Source organism: Leptosomus discolor, chromosome 1, assembly GCF_034619465.1.
Source record: "Leptosomus discolor isolate bLepDis1 chromosome 1, bLepDis1.hap2, whole genome shotgun sequence".
Taxonomy (NCBI): domain Eukaryota; kingdom Metazoa; phylum Chordata; class Aves; order Leptosomiformes; family Leptosomidae; genus Leptosomus; species Leptosomus discolor.
This window is the reverse complement of record NC_141391.1, coordinates 181443313-181467077: the sequence shown is the minus strand read 5'-3', so window position 1 is coordinate 181467077 and position 23765 is coordinate 181443313. Positions and strand designations below refer to the sequence as shown.

Below are 23765 nucleotides of genomic sequence, written 5' to 3'. Positions count from 1 at the left end.
AAATATTAAACATTGTAGTACATGTTTTGCCGTTCTCTTACAAGTCGCTTAAATCTCAAGGACACTCTTTCTGGTTTTTTTTTTATGTTTTGAAAACTTGGTTGCCTAGTAGTTCTTTTATATTTTGATAAAAGGAGTTGTGCTTTTTTGTTCGATTAAGCAGCTGTTATGCCTTGCCTCTGAAGCCTAGGTATCTGTTAATATCTTCTGTGACAGCTTCATATGAACATCATCTAGGTAACTTGTTTACTTAAGGGCTTGCTGAACCTATTTCTCTTCAGTAAGCTAAAGGTTTACAGATTAAAAGAAGAAACATTGTCATCAACTTTGGGAGTATGTATTTGGGAGGGTGGAGGTGGAAGGAAAACTGGAACAAGCAGGAGAACTAAAGGGGGAGGAAAATGCACATCTTTTCTGTCAGTTCGTGTCTTTTTCTTCTTTTTTTTTTTTTTTTTTTTTTTTCTTAAAGGACCTTCACCGAACTGGTTGCAGTTCTTACTGTGGCCAGGAGGCAGAGCAAGATCGAGTGGTATTAAAACGCGTTTTGTTGGCTTATGCCAGGTGGAATAAATCTGTTGGCTATTGTCAAGGATTTAACATACTAGCTGCACTTATTCTGGAAGTAATGGAGGGCAATGAAGGGGATGCCCTGAAAGTGAGTAAATTTTTTTTTTTTTTTTTCCAGTGTTGAAGATTACTTTTAGTTAGTGAACTTCAGAATAAACCAGTGTGTCAATTTTGTAGACTGCCTAAAAGAGCAGGACTCCAAGGAGTTAACCAATTTATATCTGTGTATTTTTTTGTTACCCTATGTGAGCTAAAATGAACAGTTTGATGTTATCACTGTTAAAAGTTTTTTCAAACTGAAACAAATGGGGGCTTGGCCATAACAAAAATAAATGGGAACACTGCTGCTGTCTTTAGAGTATCTTGTCCTATAATCCCAACTCTGCTTCTGAACACCATAGGTAGCTGAAACCTTCAGATTCCATTATCAACTTTTTGTGTGGCAGTAGCAGGCAAGGCAGTTAAGTCTGCTGCATTTTAAAGCAAATTCTAGGAAAAGACAAAATACAAATTTTAAAGGAAAGTAAATAACTTTGAAGCTACTTTCTGGGCAACATTAGTCATACAGTGTTTTATTGCTTTAGACCTTTTTATTCTAATTCAAAGAAAGCTTCATGAAATTTACATCAGAAAATGGAAATACAGTTTACTACAGGATGTGGTTTAAGGTTTGCCAAGATCATGTGCAAATTTGTACAGTTTGCAAGTAAACTTGCTTATATGTGGCAGCTGGGGTCAATATACCTATTTTATATCAGAGAGTAAAATTTCCTTTCAATAATTCTCGCTAAAAATTTCCTCAGTATTTTTAACTGTAATTTGTCACACTTCATTGTGATCTTATACTGTCCAGAAGCTCCTAAAACACATTGTGATAATACAGGAAATATAATTTCCCAGGGTTTGTGAAGTCCAAATTGATTATAAGAACCGTGTGCATCCTCATATTATTGGATTGTCTTTTACTGTGAGCGGTGTCAGGCTGCTTGTGCTAAGCAGACAGTGGAATGGTGCCAAACTGCCCTGGGGAGGTAAAGCACTGAAGGCTGTTAGCACCAAAATGGGTCTTGCCTGGAAAAAATAAGAATGGAAAATAAAGTAATTTCTTTTCCAAGTTTAGTGCATGGGCTTTGCAGGTTGGGATTTCCCCAGAAGAGGGGGAAGGGAAGAACAGGGTGGGGAAAAAACCGGGAGTTAGCATGTGGCTATTTTGTTGTGGTCACTGTGCTGTCTGAAACAAGTGATGAGTGACTTCGGAGCAGCTGCAGAGGCCGTTACCTGTAAAGCTGCCCTCAGGATTGGAGCTATGGGGAAACTACGTTTGGATTCTTGCAGAGTCTAGGAGCTAAGGGAGCAAGGGGATTCTCAGTCAGGTCCCCTTTCTGGGAAGGACATTATAAACAAAAACTCTGTGTCTGGGAAGTGTCTCCCAGAGGCTGGGAAACAGCTGGTAGTGCTGACACCATGGGGCTTTAACAGCACAGGACCCAAGATGGTAGTAGCTTCAGTGAATGCCCAGCCAGGGATGCTTGAGTGTTCACTAGTTAAGGTAAGCATATTTAAGTTAAATCCATGAAGACACCTCAAAGTTAGCCTAACGAAATTTATAGTAAGCAAGAAAATCACAGCTTGCATGTGTAGAAGCTGTCAAAGTATGCATAAAAGTCTCATAGATACTGAAACTTAAAAAACATTTTTTCCTGCACATTATTGTGGGGAAGGATCTGTTGCAAACTGGTAAATATGTGAAGCTGCTTTTTTAAAAAAGCATTCTCAAAACAATTCACATGTCAGCGAAACAGAATGGACTTCAGTGTCGCAAAAAGATTTCTGTTCTTTCCTATGCTCTCATATATCTGAGATTTCTGAAGTAATGCCGCTCAGTGTGAAGGGAGCAAAAGTCTTTATAAAATGGTTTCTTTAACGTAGGGATTTATGGCTTATATAATAAATTAATGAAAACACAAGTAGTCTAGTTGTAAGTTAATTTTTGAAAGACAATGAGGTGTCCCACTCTTCAGCGAAGGTTAGGGAATGCACCTGACAAAATATGAGACTCCAGCTTGCTTACTTACCATGTTTTGATCACCTGTTTCCTTTCAATCCTTAAAGCATAAAACAAAAAAACATGTCAAAAAAAAAATCACAGAATGATAGGGGAAAAGGGACCTCTGGAGATCATCCAGTCTAACCCCCCTGCTAAAGCAGGTTCGCCTAGAGCAGGCTGCACAGGAACACGTCCAGGCGGGTTCTGAATATTGCCAGAGAAGGAGACTCCACAGCCTTCCTGGGCAGCCTGTTCCAGTGCTCTGTCACCCTCAAAGTAAAGAAGTTTTTCCTAATGTTCAGGTGGAACTTTCTGTGTTCCAGTTTGTGCCTGTTGCCTCTTGTCCTGTCATTGGGCACCACTGAAAAGAGCCTGGCCCCATCTTCTTGACACCCACTCTTTAGACATTTATAAGCATTGATAAGATCCCTTCTCAATCTTCTCTTCTCCAGGCTAAAGGGCCCCAGGTGTCTCAGCCTTTCCTCATGAGAGATGCTCCAGTCCCCTAATCCCCTTTGTAGCCCCTTCTGCTGGACTCTCTCCAGTAGTTCCCTGTCTCTTTTGAACTGGGGAGCCCAGAACTGGACATAGTCCTCCAGGTGTGGCCTCACCATGGAAGAGAAGAGGGGGAGGAGAACCTCCCTCGACCTGCTGGCCACACTCTTAATGCACCCCAGGACACCATTGGCCTTCTTGGCCTCAAGGGCACATTGCTGGCTTGTCCACCAGGGCTCCCAGGTCCTTCCCAGCAAAGCTGCTCTCCAGCACGTTGACCCCCAACCTGTACTGGTGCCTGGGGTTATTCCTCTCCAGGTGCAGGGCCCTACACTTGCCCTTGTTGAACCTCATTAGGTTCCTCTCTGCCCAGCTCTCCAGCCTGTCCAGGTCTTGCTGAATGGCATCACAGCCTTCTGGAGTATCAGCCACACCTCCCACTTTAGTATCATCAACAGACTTGCTGGAGGTGCACTCTGTTCCTTCATCCAGGTCGTTGATAAATATGTTGAACATGACCAACCCAGTACTGACCCTTGGTGAACACTGCTAGCTACAGGCCTTCAACTAGACTCCATACCACTGATCACAACTCAGAGCTCTGTCCTTCAGCCAGTTCTCAATCCATCTCACTGTCCACTCCTCTATCCCACACTTCCTAAGCTTATGTATTAGGATGTGATGGGAGACAGTGTCAAAAGCCTTGCTGAAGGAGACGACATCCACTGCTCTCCCCTTAGCTACTCAGCCAGTCATGCCATCACAGAAGGCTGTCAGACTGGTCAAGCATATTTTCCCCTTGGTGGATGTTGACTGCTACTGATAACTATCTTTTCTTCCACATGCTTTGAGATGACAGCCAGAATGAGCCGTTACATCACCTTTCCAGGGATGGAGGCGAGGCTGACTGGTCTGTAGTTCCCTGGGTCGTCCTCCTGGCTGTTTTTAAAGATTGGAGTGACATTTGCTTTCCTCCAGTTCTCAGGCACCTGTGTTCCCCATGACCTTTCAAAGATGGAGTGCAACTTAGCAACAGCATCTGCCAGCTCCCTCAGCACTTGTGGGTGCATCTCACTGGGGCCCATGAATTTGTGGATGACCAGTTTGCCTAAAGATCCCTAACCCAATCCTCCTTGACCAAGGGAAAGTTGTTTTCTCTCCAGACTTCCTCTTTTGCCTCCAGGGTCTGGAATTCCTGAGGGTCAGCCTTAGCAGTAAAGACTGAGGCAAAGAAGGCATTCGATAACTCTGCTTTCTCTGTGTCCTCTGTTGCCAGGGTACCCACCTCATTCAGCAGCAGGCCTATGTTTTCCCTACTCTTTCGTTTGCTGCTGATGTCCTTGAAGAAGCCCTTCTTGTTGTCCTTGACATCCCTTGCCAGCTTTAATTCCAAGCAGGCCTTAGCCTTCCTCGTTGCGTCCCTGCATATTCTGACGCTGCTCCTGTAATCCTCCCATGTGGCCAGTCCCTTTTTCCACATTCTGTAAATTCCTTTTTTCCAGTTGAGCTTTTCCAGACGCTCCTTGCTTATCCGTGCTAGTCTCCTTTGTTTGATTTCTTACTCATAGGGATACAACAATCTTGAGCTTGGAGGAAGTGGTGCTTGAATATTAATTGGCTGTCTTGGGTCCCTCTACCTTCCAGACCCCTAATCCATGGGATTCCTCCAAGTAGGTCTTCAAAGAGGCCAAAGTTAGCTCTCCTGAAGTCCAGGAGACACAAAAATGTGTAAAAGCTATTGATTTGCCTGTATTGACTACTGATCTACATGCTTTAAAATGTAGAATAGAAGACTGTTATTGCCCCAAAAATTCTTGCAAGGACAAGTGGTGGTATGCGGTCACAAGCAGCTGGGAGAGAAAAGGAAGCACAAAGACTATGTAAGGTGGTGCTGTTGGAAGTCCAGTGTCTGCCAAGGTATTTTTTTGGACATCTTTTGAAAAGAGAGGGATTGGAAGGAGGATTGTCTCCTGCGTATGAAGGTGTCATGGTCCTCTCAAGTGTTAGAGGCTGTATGAAACAGATGATAAGGATGCTTGTTCAAAATTTTAATAAAGCAGTAATGGAGAGTTGAAGCAGGTGGGATGACCGCATGCAGGCTCTCTGGATATGGTTTGTAGAGTCACCATAGAGATTGTAAAAGATCCTGAAGTGAAGGTCAGCATCTTCTGTGAGGCTGATGGTATACATCAATTTCTGTGTATTTCTTTGTTGCATTTGTTCATTCTCAAAAGTTTGACAGTATCCAGTTAATGCATTACCGCCCATGTGGTTGAGTTATCTCACTTGAAACAGATGTCTGTTTAAAATGTCTCATGCTGCTTAATTTAGCACCTTTTAAAGTGACAAGATGAAGTGCAGCACACGGTATAACACATCACAGTAAAATGTGTGGAGAATGTTTTTTAAAGAACAGTATCTTGATTTTGGAGAGGGGAAAAAAGATGATTTGGAAGATCAGTCTTCTAGTTGTGGCAGTTAACCAGAGAACGGACAGTGGAACTTTGCAACAGTGTGAAGAATCTCATAAATGTGTACAGCATCAGAAGTGCCAAAAGTTGCCTTTGTTTTGAGTAATGTTTCCAGTTTGGGCATGGCTTACTGTGACATTGATTTTGGACATTAATGGTTCATAAATTCTGGACAGCTTCAAGAGGCCTTTGCTTGTGGATATGTAGAGTACCTGTGGATGCCTAAAATGATAATGCTTTCTCCCCATATAAATGGCGGTACGGGAGACATGGTTGCCACTGTTTCCAAGCCATTCTTCAGTGCACAGAGAACTTTAAAATGCATAATTTTTTCTGTTGTCGCTAGAAAATAACTGGGTCTGTAAGTCCTACATAATAGTACTTCTTTTTCCCACAGATCATGATTTACCTCATTGATAAAGTACTTCCTGATAGCTATTTTGTCAATAATCTCCGCGCTCTCTCTGTGGATATGGCTGTTTTCCGAGATCTTTTACGAATGAAGCTTCCTGAACTGTCCCAGCACTTAGACACCCTGCAAAGAGCTGCTAACAGAGAAAGTGGAGGTAGGTTCAACAGAAAATGCTATTAAATTCCTTTTTGCTATTATTGCATCTGAGCACTGGTCTAAAAATACAGTCTTTTAAGTGTTTACATGAGTTTATTGCTTAGACTATGTATTTTAAATTGTTAAGGTGAAAGATTTCCGTTATTGATAACCTTAACATAAATAGCTGGCACGCTTAGGATAAAATAAAGGGGAAATAATTTGGTCCCACCACTAACTGCAAACAGAATTGTGTTGACAGGGATATAAAATATATAGAGTGACAATATCGTAACACACAGCTTAGTACAAGGGCTGCCTTGGAAAGGTCGTTTATTGCCTTAGTTCAAGATACCTGTCCTACCATTGCTCCGTGTAGTTGCTAGCTTACATAGCTGGTCGGGGAAGTGTTGATATGTGAGAACCAACGGTGGCTGGTTAGTATTTCTTCACCTGGATGCTTAGCCATACACAAGTGCAAAACCGAGAACTACTTCTTGGGTTGCTACCTGAAAAGTGACTTTACACTGTGGGTTTTTTTTTTCCTAGTGTTGCATTCCCTCCAGACTTTTTTTTTTTTCTTCCTTTCCTCTCTTTTTTTTCCCTTCCTTTGCTCTCTTTTTTTTTTCCCTTCCTTTGCTCTCTTTTTTTTTTCCCTTCCTTTGCTCTCTTTTTTTTTTTCCCTTCCTTTGCTCTCTTTTTTTTTTCCCTTCCTTTGCTCTCTTTTTTTTTTCCCTTCCTTTGCTCTCTTTTTTTTTTTTTCCCTTCCTTTGCTCTCTTTTTTTTTTTTCCCTTCCTTTGCTCTCTTTTTTTTTTTTCCCTTCCTTTGCTCTCTTTTTTTTTTTTCCCTTCCTTTGCTCTCTTTTTTTTTTTTTCCCTTCCTTTGCTCTCTTTTCTTTAAACAAGATACAGCTCTTTTAGGGAGTGTTTTGGGGAGGGTAGGATTTTGTTGTTTGGTTGGGCTTTTTTTTTTTTTTTTTTTTTTTTTTTTTTTTTTTTTTTTTTTTTCAGTCTGGAAGCTAAGTGCACCCTCAGTTCCATTTTAGAAAAGAACTGCTACTATGTTCCATGTAAAAATAAACTTTGACTGTGCCCAAACTGTATAAAAACAAAGAAAGGATATCAAGGAAGTATTTGTCATTTGAAAGTGTTTTTACAGGCAACAGCCTCTTTGGTCATGGCCTTCAGTGCATCAGTTGATAGCTGGGATGCACAAGTGTTCTCTGAGCATACCAAGAAAGTGATGTTTCAGAGTTTCATGCTGAAATACCAAATCTTGTTTGAAACTTAACAAGCCAAAAGGAAAACTGAATGTGTTACAGTCGCTTCTGCTAAGCTGGCAGTGCATCAGGATATTAAAACAATAGATAAGACTTTATAGAGACAGTTGCCTTCACCTTCATGTACTTAAAGTTTCTGAAGAAATGCAGTGGGTTTTGGGGAGGGGTTGGTGGTGGGGTTTTTTTTTTTTTAATTTATTTATTTAGATAAAACTTTTAGCTCATATGGCTTTGGGGAAGCTGAAGCAATCTTTCTGAGTCAAGAAAAGAAAAAAAAAAAAAAAGGCATAGTGGTGTTTTCCAGGGTTTACAGTCCAAACCCAATGCTGCTGCTTAGAGCTTTTTGCAGTGCAGCACAACAAAAGGTGACCGAGTGTGTCATTTTTCTGTCGCTCTTTCTCACCTATCTTTGGACAGCTGCAGGCTAAATAAGTTTTGAGCAGTACCAGAGGTAATAGAATCTCTGGTGGATTTCAGTGTGCAGTCTATGCTAATTGTAAAATAATAGTAAATTAAAATTACTTTAAGTGTTTCTTTTTTTAATTTTATTTCAGGAGGCTATGAACCCCCACTTACAAATGTCTTCACAATGCAGTGGTTTTTGACCCTCTTTGCCACTTGCTTGCCTAATCATACAGTTCTGAAGATCTGGGATTCAGTATTCTTTGAAGGCTCTGAAATTATACTGAGAGTAGCTCTGGCTATCTGGGCAAAGTTAGGAGAGTAAGTGGTCGCTTTTATCTGATTTTTATTTTCAGTGTGAGCAATGTGTGTAACTTAGGTTGTTCTGAAGAATGTGTTCCAATTCTAAACAAGATGTGATCTTTCAGAGAATCATTCTGCTTTGAAAAAGTTGCACAAAATGCCTCTCTGACTTCCCCAAAAATGTGCTTCTGACATTGTGTCAGAATGGGCATGTTAATTAATTGACTGTTCCTGCAGGCAATGTCTCCTGTTGTTTGTGTTCTCTATATATAATGTATTCATGCTATGCTAAAAGGTTGGTTGGACTTTTCAGAACATAGACCTCTGAGGGAGTTGGTAAATACTCTGTGGCAATGCCTACAGAGAGACTTGAGGGTGACTAGTTAATTTAGTTGGGTACCTGAAGCTGGGGATGTCAATTCCCTTATTTTCACTTAAGGATTTGAGCCCATTGGCTATACCCAAGAAAACAGTTCAGTGTTACTAAGAGAATGATTTAGTGTTCCATGGTTCTTTCCTGCAAACAAATTTTCCTAAAATTCTCTGCTTTTAAGCACGTTCTGACCAAGTTTCTGTCATAGTCCTTCATGGCCTTGAAAACTCACCATGTAGAACAAAACACAGGAGATAGTTAGTTCTTCTAAACCCCTCTGTTGTCATAGCAAATATTTGCATTCCGAAGCGTGTACAGTTCTCCCAGAGAAATGAGTTTTGTCAGTGACTTCAGTAGGAGGTGTGAGCTCTGACAGGTCCAGCCGATATTAGTTCAGCTGGCATTAGCAGCTGCATCAAATTTTTCTTGTGATGCCTATCAACACTCGTTCCCTGAGACTGAACCACTGGGATTTATGTTCAGCTCTGTCCTTGGAGGTTTCAGTTCTTTTTTTCTTTCTGAATAAATTAGGCTGGTAGCATTGTGAGAGACTTTGTTTAGTATATTTAATTTTCAGTCTGAAGAATAATAATTAGAATAATTATTTCCCAAGAGCTTTATTTGTTCAGTTCATGAATGAAACTTGCATGAATCATTTGCATTAGGATGAAGCTATGTGTAGTCCCATTGTGCTTTATTACTTCTTACCATACCTTCACATAAAAGGTCCTATTGCACTGGGTCTCTGTGCACTTAAAAGCTGTAATTACGAAGGTTCCAACTCATGACATGATAAAAAAGAAAGTCACTGCTTTGAAGATTTCACTGTAAAACTTAAAGCAAAAATGAAACGTATTTTGTAAAAATTGGAAGGAACAGAATGAAGAAGTCTATAAGAATATGTCCAAAAGAATGAGCTGATCATACTGCACGCCTTGTAACTGTTGTTTGTGGGGAGTAGGAGAAGGTCTGGCAGATTTGGGGGCAATTAACAGAAGGGGACGCTGGTGGGATAACCAGAGATCCGGAAGATGATGAGTCACTGAAACTGAACAAGAATTGAAATACAGTAGGTTTGTGATTAATGTTATCAAATGAGATGAGGAAGTAAAAGATGAGGCACTATGGGAGAAGATGGTGATTTTGTTCTTCTTCACTAGAAATAGAACGGGGTGGGGTGGGGTTAAAGAAGTTGGACCTGAAACAGTGATCATAGTCTCATGATATTCATGCTTCTCAAGGCTCTCTTTCTAGACACGAAAACAGGGTGAGAAGTGCTTTTCCTAAAATGTGGGTAGTTCAATCATACTTCTGTTTTGAGGGAGACTGTGAAGGAATGGGGAGGTTAAAAATAGGCGCAGTAGAAAGAGCGATATGTGGAGGTCATGAGAGACTGAAGGTACCAGGGAAGGTATCACAATGTGATAATTGGCTACATAACCATTGTTTCTACTGTTTGGTTTTTTTTTTAATATATATTATTGTTATTACTCAATCATTCTTTTAGCTAAACTATGTTACGATTTCAGTAGGAATTTCATAGTTCAATGGTTGTTTCCTGTAGATGCTGAAGATCAAGGGAATCTTCCTCTTCTAATCCTTAAGAAAAAAAGGCAGTGTACTTTTTTGATCATTCTAGCAGCTGTATTTTACAGGGGAGGCTAGAATATGTAACCAGCAATGCACTTGTTTGGATTAGAAATAAAACAAATTTTTCACTTGATGGGAGGCAATGTTTAGTGGCTGACCCTAATGTGTGTGGAACAGCAACTCATGAAAGCATATTACTCATCTTTCTCTTCTTCTGGTTGATATTCTGTGGGTGATTATTCCGTGTCTTTAGAAACGTAAAGAAAAATATGAAAAAAAAAAAAAAAAAAGACAAAAAACCCCCAACTGACACCCCCCCAAGCCTGCAGAAGACCCAATACAAAAAAAAATCCGCACCACCAAAACAAAAAAACCTAAAATCAAGCAAAAAAAGTCTGTGTCTCTAATTTAGAAATAGCCTTCACCAACATGCAGGGTATGAGTGAATTTTCCTTCCTTCTGCATTATGTGAGCTCAGCTCTTTTGAATACAATGACATATATAAATACACCTATACTTAATTTACTCCACCGGAATGTTTTCTGGCCAGCAAATATGTTCCCATCTGACAAAAAGACAGTTCAGCCAGTTAATTCAGCTGTTTGGTGCATAGTGAAGAATGGGTGATAAGGCGGTCAAGAAATCTTTATATTCCCTTTTTGAGCTAATAGGAGAGCTCCCTTGTGCTAGTAGAAGGCAGGATTAATTGATTTCTCATGTTGTAGAAGTGAAAGGGACAGAGGGAATAACCTGTCTGGACATGCAAGAATCCTTTATCATGAGCAGTCAGGACAGTTAGCTGTGCTCAGTGCATCCTTTTACTGCACCAGCATGATGTGCACAGTTTTATTATCTGAAAGTGTAGGGAGGATTGCAATAAACTTAAGAATTAAGGTGACTAACGGAATTGCATGTCTCATGATGACAGAAAGTTCAGTTTCGGTTTGGAGGTATATAATCACATGTAAAAGTAAAATAAAAAACCAATGTGTATTTTGACATAGGCAAATAGAGTGTTGTGAAACTGCAGATGAGTTTTACAGTACCATGGGCAAGCTGACCCAGGAGATGCTGGAAGACAGTCTGATTGAAAGCAATGAACTCATGCAGGTGAGTGATAGTAATGTAATTATTGTTTCTGTTTTCTGTGCATTGTTTAGGTGCTGATTTCTAACAAATTACTTTTTTGTTCAGATACTGCAGAAACCTAAACTCTCCGATGAATAAAAGTTTAAGATAACTGAGTTGAGCTATCATGTCAGTAATATAAATAATGACCTGCAGTTAAAGCTAAAATCTTATATTATACATCAAGTATAGAGAACTTCTAGGCTCCATTTGATAAAAATTGGTTGTATGTTGACAGCTGAAGGTTTGTTGTGATATAATGTCCAATTGGATTTACGCAAGTAAGATGTAGAACCTTTTAGTAGTCACAATTTTTAGGGTGTTTTATTTTCATGTTTTGGTCAGTTATTTATTACAGTGTGTCCTTTTCATTCTGCGAACACTGTGGGAGACAAGAGTTTATCAAGCGAGGGGGAAAAAAAAATCCTTCATGATTTAAAAACATGCCATGAACAGTCATCAGTGAACTATAAACAAAGACATTTGTAGATAATGGCAGTCCCTGAATTCTTAAAGTATACATCATTGTATGAGAACAAAGATCCACGTTGTTCTGGGAAAGGAAAGGGCCTTTAGTATTACAGATATAATTGTATTAATTTAGCACTTACACTTTTTTTTTTTCTAGTATCCTTGAGGTGTTGTCTACTTTGATGTTTTATAAAGACTTCATGCTACAGTTCTGGAATTTTGCTTTTGATGAGTTAGAGCGTGGTGATTAAATGGGTGCAATACAGAGCACATAATTAATCTGAATTTTTTTTTTTTCCCTGACTTAGGGGAAGGAAAACAGTCAGTCTCAGTCTATGAAGTTAGATGAGTTTATTACAGTAGTTAACAGGTGACTTCTGTTACCCATTATTGGAAGTAAAACTTAATAACTGAGATAATACACTTCCATTGTCTGATGAAGTACTGCTCTGAAGTAAACGATCACTTTCAGATATTTGGCTTTTGTTATTGCTGTTGTTTTGTTTAATGAGGGAGCTCTAGGGATAGGAGAGGTGAGCACCGTGGCTTTGTTTTGCTTCAACAGTGGAAATGCAGCTGATCAGAGGTACTTGTGTGCTTTTTAAGTAAGTGTTAAGGTTTCTCACAAGACCGTTTAGATATTGAGGATGCATGAAGAGGGTGGCCCAAGCTGATGCCTTTTCGTATTTATTGTATTTCAGTTCCTAGTCTTAAGTGCACTACAAAATCAAGATGTGGCATTTATGACAAAGAATAATGTTGGGAAAGCTGAGGTGGGTTTTAGTGACTCCTCCTATGACAAGGTGACCCACTTAAAGGATGAGGGAAAGGCTGTGGATGTTGTTTACCTGGACTTTAGTAAAGCCTTTGACACATTCTCCTGGAGAAACTGGGTGCTCATGGCTTGGACAGGTATACTCTTTGCTGGGTGAAAAACTGGCGAGATGGCTGGGCCCAAAAAGTGGTGGTGAACGGAGTTCGATCCAGTTGGTCACAAGTGGTGTTCCCCAGGGCTCAGTATTTGGGCCAGTTTTGTTAAGATCTTTATCAATCATCTGACAAGGAGATTGAGTGCTCCCTCAGCAAGTTTGCAGATGGCACCAAATTGGGCAGGAATGTTGATCTGCTCGAGGGCAGGAAGGCTCTGCAGAGGGATCTGGACAGGTTGGATCGATGGGCTGAGGTCAATTGTATGAGATTCATCAAGGTGAAGTGCTGGGTCCTGCACTTGGGTCACAACCACCCCATGCAGCGCTACAGGCTTGGGGATGAGTGGCTGGAAAGCTGCCCGGCGGAAAAGGACCTGGGGGTGCTGGTCGACAGCCGGCTGAACATGAGCCGGCAGTGTGCCCAGGTGGCCAAGAAGGCCAACAGCATCCTGGCCTGTATCAGCAATAGTGTGGCCAGCAGGAGTAGGGAGGTGATCGTGCCCCTGTACTTGTGGTGAGACCACACCTCGACTGCTGTGTGCAGTTTTGGGCCACTCACTACAAGGAAGACATTGAGGTGCTGGAGCGTGTCCAGAGAAGGGCAACGAAGCTGGTGAGGGGCCTGGAGAACAGGTCTTATGAGGAGTGGCTGAGGGAACTGGAGTTGTTTAGCCTGGAGGAGGCTGAGGGGAGACCTTACTGCTCTCTACAGCTACCTGAAAGGAGGTTGTAGTGAGGTGGGTGTTGGTCTCTTTTTCCCAAGTAACAAGCGATAGCGTAAGAGGAAATGGCCTCAAGTTCCACCAAGGGAGGTTTAGATTGGATATTAGGAAGGATTTTTTTCCCCAGAAAGGTTGTGAAGCATTGGAACAGGCTGCCGAGGGAAGTGGTGGAGTCACCATCCCTGGAGAGATTTAAAAGATGTGTGGATGTGGCCCTTAGTTTAGTGGTGGACTTGACAGTGCTAGGTTAATGGTTGGACTTGATGATCTTAAAGGTCTTTTCTAACCTAAACTATTCTATGCCTCGAAGTGGATTTCTTTCTTCACTGTTGTGTGTAATAGAAGGTAAGACATAGGTAACTTACTGGTTGGAGGGATGGAAGGATCTTTTTGTTTAACTGTTGCAATTACAAGTATACTAAATTAGCAGTCTTTGTGCATGAGCAAAAAATAAGCAGTTGGTGCAAAGTGTATGTGTATTCATAGTGTACATGTGGATTTTGTGACGCTGACAGGAGCATTAAGGTAGAATAGCATTGCCATTGATATGGAGAATGTGGCAAGTTTAAGTTTTCTGCATAGAGAAGCAGTGTGTCTGTTTTATGTGTCCCCTCAGTTGAAGAAACCACGCTGTAGTTTAGATAGCATTCTTCAGATCAAAGACAGGCACTGGCAGTGTAGCTGTCTCCATCTGAGCTTCACTCTAGGCTTTCTTTACCATAAGTGGAGAGAATTAGGCACTACAGGAGTTTACGTGAGGGGATATGAATGCCACCATGTCCCTGGCTGTTGCATTTGAACAATTTTCTCTGTGTTCGAGAAGAAAATAAAGAAATATGAACCATTGCATTAATGAAAGGATCCAGGCTGCTTGAAGATGCTGGTTTTTTTAAATTGAAATTGCTTTAGGCTTTTTCAGAGGAGTCAGCCAGAGACAAATGTTTTGACTGCTTTGTTTTCAAAATGTACTTCTTTTTCTTCTTTTTTTCTTTTTTTTTTTTTAAATCCCTAATCAAAATCAGAACGGTGAATTTACATGTAATACTTTTTACAAGGTGGCTCAAGGATTAGTATCTTACTGTGGGAAAGGATTAATATCCTACTCTACTTGCCTTCCCTACACATTTCATTAAAGGTTGCTGGTGGCAGTCATCTCGCTTTTCTTTAGGCTTTTTTTTTTTCTTAGACCCATTTGCATCTGAACTACCTGTCACTTAAGACAGTGAAAAGTAACGAGCACTTTTCCACCACTAGAAAACAAATTGTGCTCTAAAAGGCCTGTTTCCTTTGGGAATTGGAGGAGGGACATACAACTTCAGGGGCAAGTGTTGACAGCGCAGATGTCTAAAGTAGACCAGAGGACTCTTGTCCTCATTCTCTCCACCAGTATGTATAGTAGGTGCAAGTTTATCATTAAAAATGTATTCCTCCCACCTTCCCTCCCATGCAGACAGTACATATACCTAGGATTGAGGGCTTAAAGCTTTTGCAGATTTGGCCCTTGCACGGCAAGAGTTCTTACAGTGTTGTGCTGAGGAGAACGTGGAGGGGTTGGAGGAGCAAGCAAGCTTCCTCCTCCTTCAGACTGAACAGTTTAGGTAAATAAAGGGTAAGTGCTGTACACATCAGATGCTAGACCATGCACGTATTCAGGACTAGAAGTTAAACAAGTATGGTATTCGGTAATGTCATTTTATTGGCCTGTTAATAAACTTTGGTTCTGATATGGAGACAGAAGGCTGTACACCAGGTGTCTGCAGATATTCTAAACAGCGTGTCCTAGATTGAGTACACACTTTCATGCCTTCTCAGAAAGTGAGCATTTTTATAACCAGCTAAACTAATTCTGTTTGTACGCCTAGAAATATGGCAGCGTAGGGGAGATGAGAAGCAAACGGGAAAAGGAGAGGCATGCCTGTGTATTTGCTGTGTTAGAGGGGAACAGGGATTAATCCCTCTGTAGTACCGTAGCGTTTTAGCCTGATGTAGACAGGCAGTTACCCTGATGTGGTGGTATTCGCTGTTAACTTTCTATTTGAGTAGTGCTTTGTTTTCTTTTGGGTTTGTTTTTATTTTTGTTTTATTTTCTTGGCTAAAGTGAAAAGAGAGAAAAGCCTTAAACCAGTGTGGGGCAGCTCTTGAGATAAGTGTGTTCGAGCTGTCTGCAAAACTGCACACCTTCTTTTGAAAGCCACAGCCCATCAGCTCCTGTATGGTGTTCTGCTGAGGGTGTAGGTGGTGTTGCATTTTTAGGGTAAGACGAAGGATTGACAAATGCTACTGATTTAAGGTGAGAAGATAGTTGTTTTGTTGTTTGGTGGTTTTTTTTCCACCTTGTCTCTTTTCTTGATTCCAGAATCTGTCCCTAATGGCCATAAATAGGATAACAAGTTTGGCTGCATCATGCTTCGTATGTGTGGGCTATGTCACGGTTTGAGGCTGGGCCAGCCACTAATGAATGACAGACGCTCTCTATTAACCCCTCTCCCCTCCCAAAAAGGAAAAGGAGAGAGAACAAGGGAGAGAGACTTTACGGTTTGGAAAAGAAAACTAAAACAGCTTTAATGAAACAATAACAATAAAAGAAAAGATAATAATAAGAATAAGGAAATAATGAAATATATACAATATGTACAAATATATACAAATAGATACAAAATCAATGCTGAACCCAACTACCCCCACCCTGATGACAATTCGTCACCACTGATGCTGCAGGTCTGGCACTGGGGCAGTCCCAGGCTGGACTCGGCAGCAGACAGGGACGGGATGCAGGAGCTGGACTCAGGCACTGGATTCAGGGATGCACGGACCAGGATCGACAACAGAAGAACGGACAGAGTCCTCCTCAGGTGTCGGCCATTGAAGAAGAGAGAGAGACCCTCGTGATCTCTCAGCTTTATCCTGAATATGACGTACATGGGATGGAATACTCTGTTGGTCAGGTTTGGGTCACCTGTCCGGTTCGCTCCTCCCTGCAGGTGTGACCTTTGTTGTGCTTGTGACCCTTTTCACTCCTGGCACCCCAACACGGAGTACGAGATCTAGCAGTGACCTTGGTCGCTACAAGAACAAGTATAAGCAAGGGCCCCTCTGCATCCCATTCCTTGGTACGAACTACAAACATCAGGCCTTATCACTGCTAGAAGCAGTCACTGTCTGGAAAAACGTGCTGCTGTTTCAGAACATGCCGTCAGTTAGAGGAGACTTAACTGAAAAGTTAAAGCACTAAAACAGAATTAGTTCTGATTTAGCCCAAACCAGGACAGCTGTTTCCCTTTGTCTCAGTTTCACCAGAATTGACCAAATGGCATCTGAGGCTGTGCACAAACTAGGAGCAGGATCCTTTGACTCTGAAGCATTTCTGTGAGGAGATCACAGGTGTTGATTGACAGTATCTTTTTAATTTCCAGTGGAACTTGCATCAGTATAGAATTTGTTTGTGGATCTCTTAACCAGGTGGCAAGCCAGGCCTCCAGTTACAGTCTGATAACAACTAATTAAGCCTAAAACGTGTATGCTAAATGAAAGAAATTACATGAGATCTGGAAGAGACATGAATTGGAGACAGGCAAAAGCTAAAAGCGTAATCTAAAGCAGTTGGTGCAAGGAGTAAATGGAGGAATCTGAGTCGACTGTTTCACTTAAAGGGTAACTAGCATATGGAACAAGTTACCTGAAAAGGCTGTTGACATAAAGAGTAGAAATAAATTCCAGACACACCTCCTTTTCTATGAAGGGAGAGAGTTGAGACATATGGGGGAAAAAAACAGGAAAGTGTGGTGGAGATCAAACAAACAGGCAGACACACTGGGCCGGAGGTAGGTCTTTCTCCAGATCGTAAAATTCCTTCGTCTGGTAGACTGCCGGGATATCGCTGTTGAGGCCCTAGAGAATACTTGTCTTTCACAGTAGCATTGTAGTTTCATGGAGTGGCAAAGCTTCAGTTCATACTCTGGGTTTCTGTAGGCATCCTCCTTGCCTTAGAGTCTGTGTGTGGCTTGAACTGTAAAAGCATTTTCATACAGAAGCCTGTTGAGCTGCACTATTGCCCTGTGCCTGATCCAGCCAGGAGTGTCCTTCCTGCTCCTCATTGCTTACACCATTGCTCTTAGTGAAACTTTTCTTTTTTTTTTTTCTCTTTTGTCAGGAAAGGTCTAGTACTGAATTCATGTTTGTAGTTGTCCTTAATGTATTAGCACAGACAAGGCACAGTTCAAGAGTGGATTATGTAGAAATTGTTCAAAATTTCTTTTCATCTTAATTGAGGCTGTTTGCCTTCAGATGAAAATGTTGCTGAATAGCACAGGAAAAAAAAAGTACATATAAGCAAAGATTTCCTGTGATAGCTAATGAAAAATTTTTATGTTGCTGTCTTTCAGAAGACATTTAGTTTTCAAGATGGGGAAAAGCTATAATATTTCAGAGAAACTATGAGAAATTATATTTGGCTATTTTATCTTTTTGCTTCTGACATTGAGACTTCCGATGAATTGTGTGTCAGTTACTTGAGAGTCCTGAATAGTTGTAAGTGCACAAAAGCAGGGGAAAAAAAAGGCAACTAAAATAGATAGGAACAAATCAGCAGTGGTATTGCAATAAATACGATGTGTCTTTATGCCAGGTTGGCTGGTGACACATATTCTGTTATTACAAAATGACTTAAAACAAAAACAATGCTGAAAGCAAATGCATTTGCAACTATTTATCTTTAAGTCTGAGTGTTGAAGTAAATAAAATGTATTGGAGTTTTTCATGGCAGTGTTTTAAGTTTCTAGGGACTACATGTTGTGTTTAGAGAGTTGCAGAAAGGTTTCTTTGTTCACCATAAAACAAATTTATTGTAAAAAAACCAACCACCACTACCCGCCTCTCCCCCCCCCCCCAAAAGAAACAACCACCCAACCCCAAACAATAAGACAAACACACAAAAAAACCCCCACAAACCAATGCTCAAACCCTGAAACTGAGAGGAGAAAAGTTAGCTGGATAATATTGGGTCCTTCCTCTTTGGCCATAGCTTTTGTGTTGAAGTGATTTCCTTTGCATAAGCTCTTGGGGCTGCTCGGGTGAAGTAATGGATTTGTGAACAGTCCACATCAAGTGAGGATCTTCGTCTTCCTATCTATGATAGTGTCAGTACCTTGTTGAATACTTGAGCAGAAGCATAGGTCTTCTGCAAGATCCTCAAAACCTCAATGATGCGTTCATATAAGTGAAATCATAATTGGAGGAGGAGGATTTCCAGTGTGCTGGCAAGGAGAGGATTGACAGTGATTATTAGTAAGTGTATGAGTTGAAAAGGACCCTACATCTCATGTCATCAGTTCCTTCCCCCACCCCCCCGCCTCTGAACCATGTATTTTTCTAGTGAGTCAGTCTTTATTTTTCTTACAGGAAATACTGACTGAATCATAAAACTAGACCACTTCCATTTTCTTACAGCACGTGAGAATGTGCAGCCTTTAATCCTGAAAGTCTGTGAAAGTCTGTTCATGGAGAAATCTTTTGTGGGACTGTTAAAGTGAAAACTTTAAAAGCTGCATATTTTTTTCTTCCCTAGACTGTTTATACCATGGCTCAGTTTCCATTCCCACAACTGGCAGAGTTAAGGGAGAAGTACACGTACAACATTACTCCTTTCCCTGCAACAGTAAAATCAACTTCACTTTCAGGGTAAGTTTGAAATGCACCGCTTGTGGCATATAGGGATATTGTTTGCCCTACACAGGTAGTGAAAAGGCAGGTGGCATCCTCCTTTGTATGCTCCTAAAGAAGATGTTTGGTAATAATCATGTTTAAGAACGTCTCTTTCTTATTTCTCTTATGTTCTCATTTGACAGAAGGCTAGGCAGAACCAGAGACAGTGATGAGGAGAATGACCTAGATGATGAAGACTCGATTGCCAATGCAATTGGCTGTCTTGGACCATTAAGTGGGTTTTTGGCACCAGAGCTCCAAAAATACCAAAAGCAGATGAAAGGTAAAAGTGCTTTTGTTCATTTTGGACAACGTAGTTAAATCTGCATGACCTTGCAGAAATCATCTGTAGCTTCCTCTGTGAAATATGCAGTGAAAATTGTGGTTTATATTCACATAGAGTTTACAGCAGGTACCAAATGGATTGCTCTGCAGACCATGAAGATGTCTCAAAGTCAAGTTTGGAGGCTGTATGGGTACAATAAATGTGTGGGCTAAGGATTTGGCTACAGTAATGGTTAAAAACCCAACCCCATAGTGTTGCCCACCCACAAAAAAAGAAGCACATGTGTGGGGGAAAAAGTCCACTCTAAATCCATGCTTATTTCTAAGAAAGCTCTTAGGTAGTCAGTATTTCTTGAAGAGTGTACCTGCAATAAATAATCTTGACCTTTATTATCATATGCTTGGCTAATATTGGAACCTATCAGCAGTGAGTGAATTCTGCAGGTCATTTCACCACCCTTTTGTCCAAACCTTCAGACTGTTACATGTTTTGAGTATGTTCACATTTTTTTTAATTGGGTATGGTTAAGGTGTTCTGACAAAATGTCACTATTTTTCAAATCCCTCCATGTTGGAATAAAATTTCTGACAGAATTGTATGTCCCCCTGTGCAAGCTCTATAAGCAGAACAAAATTCTGATCCATACAAAAAAAAAAAAAGGCAGATCGTTTGCTAACTTGCAGCAACCTTTACAAAATGGTACTGGATCAACAGTGATTTTATGATATCCTGAGAGAGGCTGTAGTTATTTCAGTCCTGTGTCGTCATTCTCCCCCCCACCTCCAAAAAAAAAAACCCACACCAGACTAATGTAGCAGTTGCTGTTATCTGGTCACATCATCATTCTTGTGGCTTGGTTTTGCTGAGACCTACAAGCTGCAATTTTCCTCTTGATTGCTGTCGTGTTTTGTTTTTCCCTTCCTGAGGGACTGTAAGTCTCTACCTGCTGCTTCCAGCTAGCACTTAGCCCGAACATCAAACTGCTGTTGCAGGCTAAGCCAAAGACAAACAAACATCCCTTGAAAAAGAATTATCCCCTTGACCCTGGAGTGCCAGTTTGGTGGTGCATCGGCGACAGCTGTGAAAATAAATGGTGCGGCTACTGTTGCTCTGCAGCTCGGAGACCCTCTCAAGCTGGCTGATCCTCAGCTGCTCTGCGCCTACCCCGTTTGTTGCTACTCGCAGCTTTCTCCCTGTGGTGCTGTAACTGTTTCTTGATGCTTCTTGCTGCTATCGCTAGGTTGGTTGTTTAATCTTGTGCCTGCTTGACTGTATTTTGTAACTTGCATTGCTGGCATCCTCTCTGACCAGCTGAGTGTCTTTAATAATCAGCTTCTGAATTACTTTAGTGATGGCTTGATGTACTTTCGGGTAATTGAAGAACTGTGCTTACAACTTTGCACTGCTATGTTAATTGACTTTTGTAATCTTTAAACTCCCCTCAAACCCATGCTATTTTCAAGCAGTAGCTCTAGAAATTGAATACTTATTATAAATAGTGCAGCTTTGTTAAATGTGCATATTATAATAAAATTTTAATTAAAGACTACAGTTAAATAAGACGATAGGAATTGGACATAGACTTTCCTTGTAGATAATCGGAAGAGCTCTTGAGTATGCCAATTTACGCCTTGTGTCCTCTTTATTCCCGCTCTGTGCAGATCAGAATGAAGAACAAAGTCTGGGTTCCAGTAACATTGCAGAATTAAGTCCAGGAGCAATAGACTCTTGCCGAAGCGAGTATCATGCTGCTTTCAACAGCATGATGATGGAGCGTATGACCACTGATATTAATGCACTGAAAAAGCAATATTCCAGGATAAAGAAGAAGCAGCAACAGCAGGTTCATCATGTGTATATCAGAGCAGGTAACATATCAAAACACTTCATTTACTGATTTTATTACAAGCAAACTTCATCATAGGAGACAAGGCAAATAACATTCTTTTACGTTTAACCGAATAGGCAAAACAAGAGAGGCTGGTGGAATGTAGAACACATCAGTAGTAAAGTGGGTACCACTTCATACAGACTGTAAATGAGAAGGTGATGTTTTTTCTTCTTTTGTCAGGATCTGAAGATGACGAACCTGGGATTTTTTTAGGTCCCAGGGACCAGCTGAACAATGGTATTTAAAAGTGTCTTTGCTATCTGGGTTGATTGTGTTGATCTCTCTGATTAAAAGCTTTAAATCCTTGGCGTTCTTGGAGTTGACATACCGATGCACTGGAAAAAGTGAAATGAGGAGATAAGTCACTTCAGACCAAGTGACAGGCAGATTCCTGGCTGGTCCATATTGTCCTAACTCCTCTGCGTTCATCCGGGCATGGCAAATTATGCAGCTGAAGAACTGGCTGAGATGTTCCATTGTGGCTGACAGTTTGCCTGGCCGTAATGATACTGCTGTGAGGATTGAGCAGGACATCAGTCTGTTATTTAGCACTCCGTGTTACGGAGTCTGTTTCCCTAATTGGCAAACCTAACGACGCAGGGGTTAGTATGAACACTGCAGCTGCAGGTTTTGGTGGGTGTGCAAGCTGAACACAGCCCACCCCACTCATTCCTTCCCACTTAAGTGTCATCTTTCTAAGTCAGCATTGAACTATGCAGAACGGAGAACTTTTGTTCCTCCTCTAGATTGTCTTAACTTGTCCTAGCAGGAGCGTTTGAATACATACAGCTGCAATTTTTTATTAACATAATTTGCAAGGAAATTTTTTGTTTTAATATTGGCAAAGTATTTGCTTTGAATGAAGGCTGTAGCCAGCAGAAACAGTGCAAACAGTAAAATGTTGATTCCCAAGGATTGCCAACCCCCATCCCCCAAACACAAACCTTTCTAATCTTACTAATCGTGATGCAGGGCTGGGTTTGTGATTTAATCAAACTGTCATCTAATTACCTAATTCTGAGTCTACTGCTCTGGTGTAATAAGAGGACCTAATAGAAAAGAGTTGGTACAGTTTATCCATTAAAAATACATTGGTTCATTGTCTGGTCATACAAGCCTCATGGAGAGGCTTATTTGATTGACCTTGTGTAGGGACTGAATTGCCTGTCGCGGTTGGAAGAGAAATGAAGGAGAGGGGGAAGATCAGAGGATATTAATGTTAAACTATCAGTTACAGTGCAATTCCAAAAATTGAGAAGCTGTTTTTGTCATGGTATTCCTGCCTTAGGACTTATCCATAGGTAAGAAGCAGGGAGGGAGGACAGGACATCTTTATTTTAAAAGTACAGCTTTGTGTTTGACTCCAAGATGTAAGAGAAATGGAATGTTTTGTTTTGTTTTTTAGTAGCAGTCAGTCCTACAAATCTTTGCTATACCTCAAGAAAGGCATCAAATTTGGTGGTGGATCGTTAGAACATCAATTTGTTTTGTTCTTTAACAGTACTGTGTTTTTTTTTTTTTTTTAAACGCTTTCTTTCAGACAAAGGGCCAGTTACCAGCCTCCTCCCTTCTCAGGTAAACCATTCCCCGGTGATAAACCACCTCCTTTTAGGAAAGAAGATGAAACTGAATAACAGATCTCTCAAAAATGCTGTTATTCACATCCCAAGTCATGCTACAGGGAAGATGTCTCCCATTCCCCAAGAAGATCTTAAAACAAAACTGAACTCTCCGTGGCGCACTCACATACGAGTTCATCGAAAGAACATTGCTAGGGCCAAAGGCCAGCTGGGCTATGGGGATACCATAGGACTAATAGATGAGCAGAGCGAGAGCTGTAAGACAAATAGTCCGGGTGCAAAGGAGGAGACTTCCAAACATTCTGACTTTGGAGAAAGAGGAGGAGGTGGTTTGGATGACAGGACTACTCGACAAGCTGACCGGCGGTCGTCTGAGCCCGTCTTTACAGACAGCAGTACGAACGTGTCGGTGGTTCAGCTAAAACTGGAAGCACTGGAACTCACATCGGATAACAAAACCGATGCTGAGTCAACATCCCTTCCGTCCGGCCAGCCACGTTTATCAGAGTCCTCCAGTTCATCCAGCGACAGTGGAAACCTGGCTAAATCTCCCCAGCCTGGGAACCCAAAGCCACAAGTCTTCAATCCTTTTCCCAGTGTCAAGCCTCTTCGAAAGTCAGCTACGGCCAGGAATTTAGGGCTGTACGGCCCCACTGAAAGAACGCCAACCGTACACTTCCCACAAATGAGCAGAAGTTTCAGTAAGTCTGCCAGTGGCAACAGTGGGACCAGGAAACGATGATATGCTGCCTGGCGCTTTGTTTCTGACAGCAACAAAAAATTTGTATTGCTTATTTTTTTTTTCTAGTGTGTGTGTCCCAAAGCATTTCTAATCTTTAAGTAATGGGGACAAAAGTGGTTACCAGATATACAAATATGTGTCTTTGAAAATTGTGCTCCCGTGTTGTTATGGGATAATTAGTGAAGATGTACTCTGGCACCCTATTGTCGATTCTGATGGTTCTGTGGTAAAATAAACATTG

The 23765-nt window shown here is 41.1% G+C and overlaps 1 protein-coding gene across 4 annotated transcripts in view; it reads left to right on the top strand.

The window, feature by feature from the left end:
• The window catches only part of TBC1D30 (TBC1 domain family member 30), a 60463-nt gene extending 36931 nt beyond the window's left edge, over nucleotides 1–23532 (top strand). For 2 of the 4 annotated variants that reach the window (XM_086472182.1, XM_086472188.1), the window contains 8 exons: nucleotides 470–655; nucleotides 5978–6146; nucleotides 7962–8130; nucleotides 11080–11185; nucleotides 18889–19001; nucleotides 19169–19308; nucleotides 20973–21179; nucleotides 22743–23532. In XM_086472182.1, the coding sequence (XP_086328308.1) occupies nucleotides 470–655; nucleotides 5978–6146; nucleotides 7962–8130; nucleotides 11080–11185; nucleotides 18889–19001; nucleotides 19169–19308; nucleotides 20973–21179; nucleotides 22743–23524 (1872 nt within the window). In that variant the 3' untranslated portion in view covers nucleotides 23525–23532. Of the gene's footprint in view, nucleotides 1–469; nucleotides 656–5977; nucleotides 6147–7961; nucleotides 8131–11079; nucleotides 11186–18888; nucleotides 19002–19168; nucleotides 19309–20972; nucleotides 21180–21382; nucleotides 21440–22742 lie in introns of all 4 variants that reach the window. The other 2 variants (XM_086472174.1, XM_086472196.1) reach the window with 2 other exon arrangements.
• Nucleotides 23533–23765: the final 233 nt, after the last annotated feature.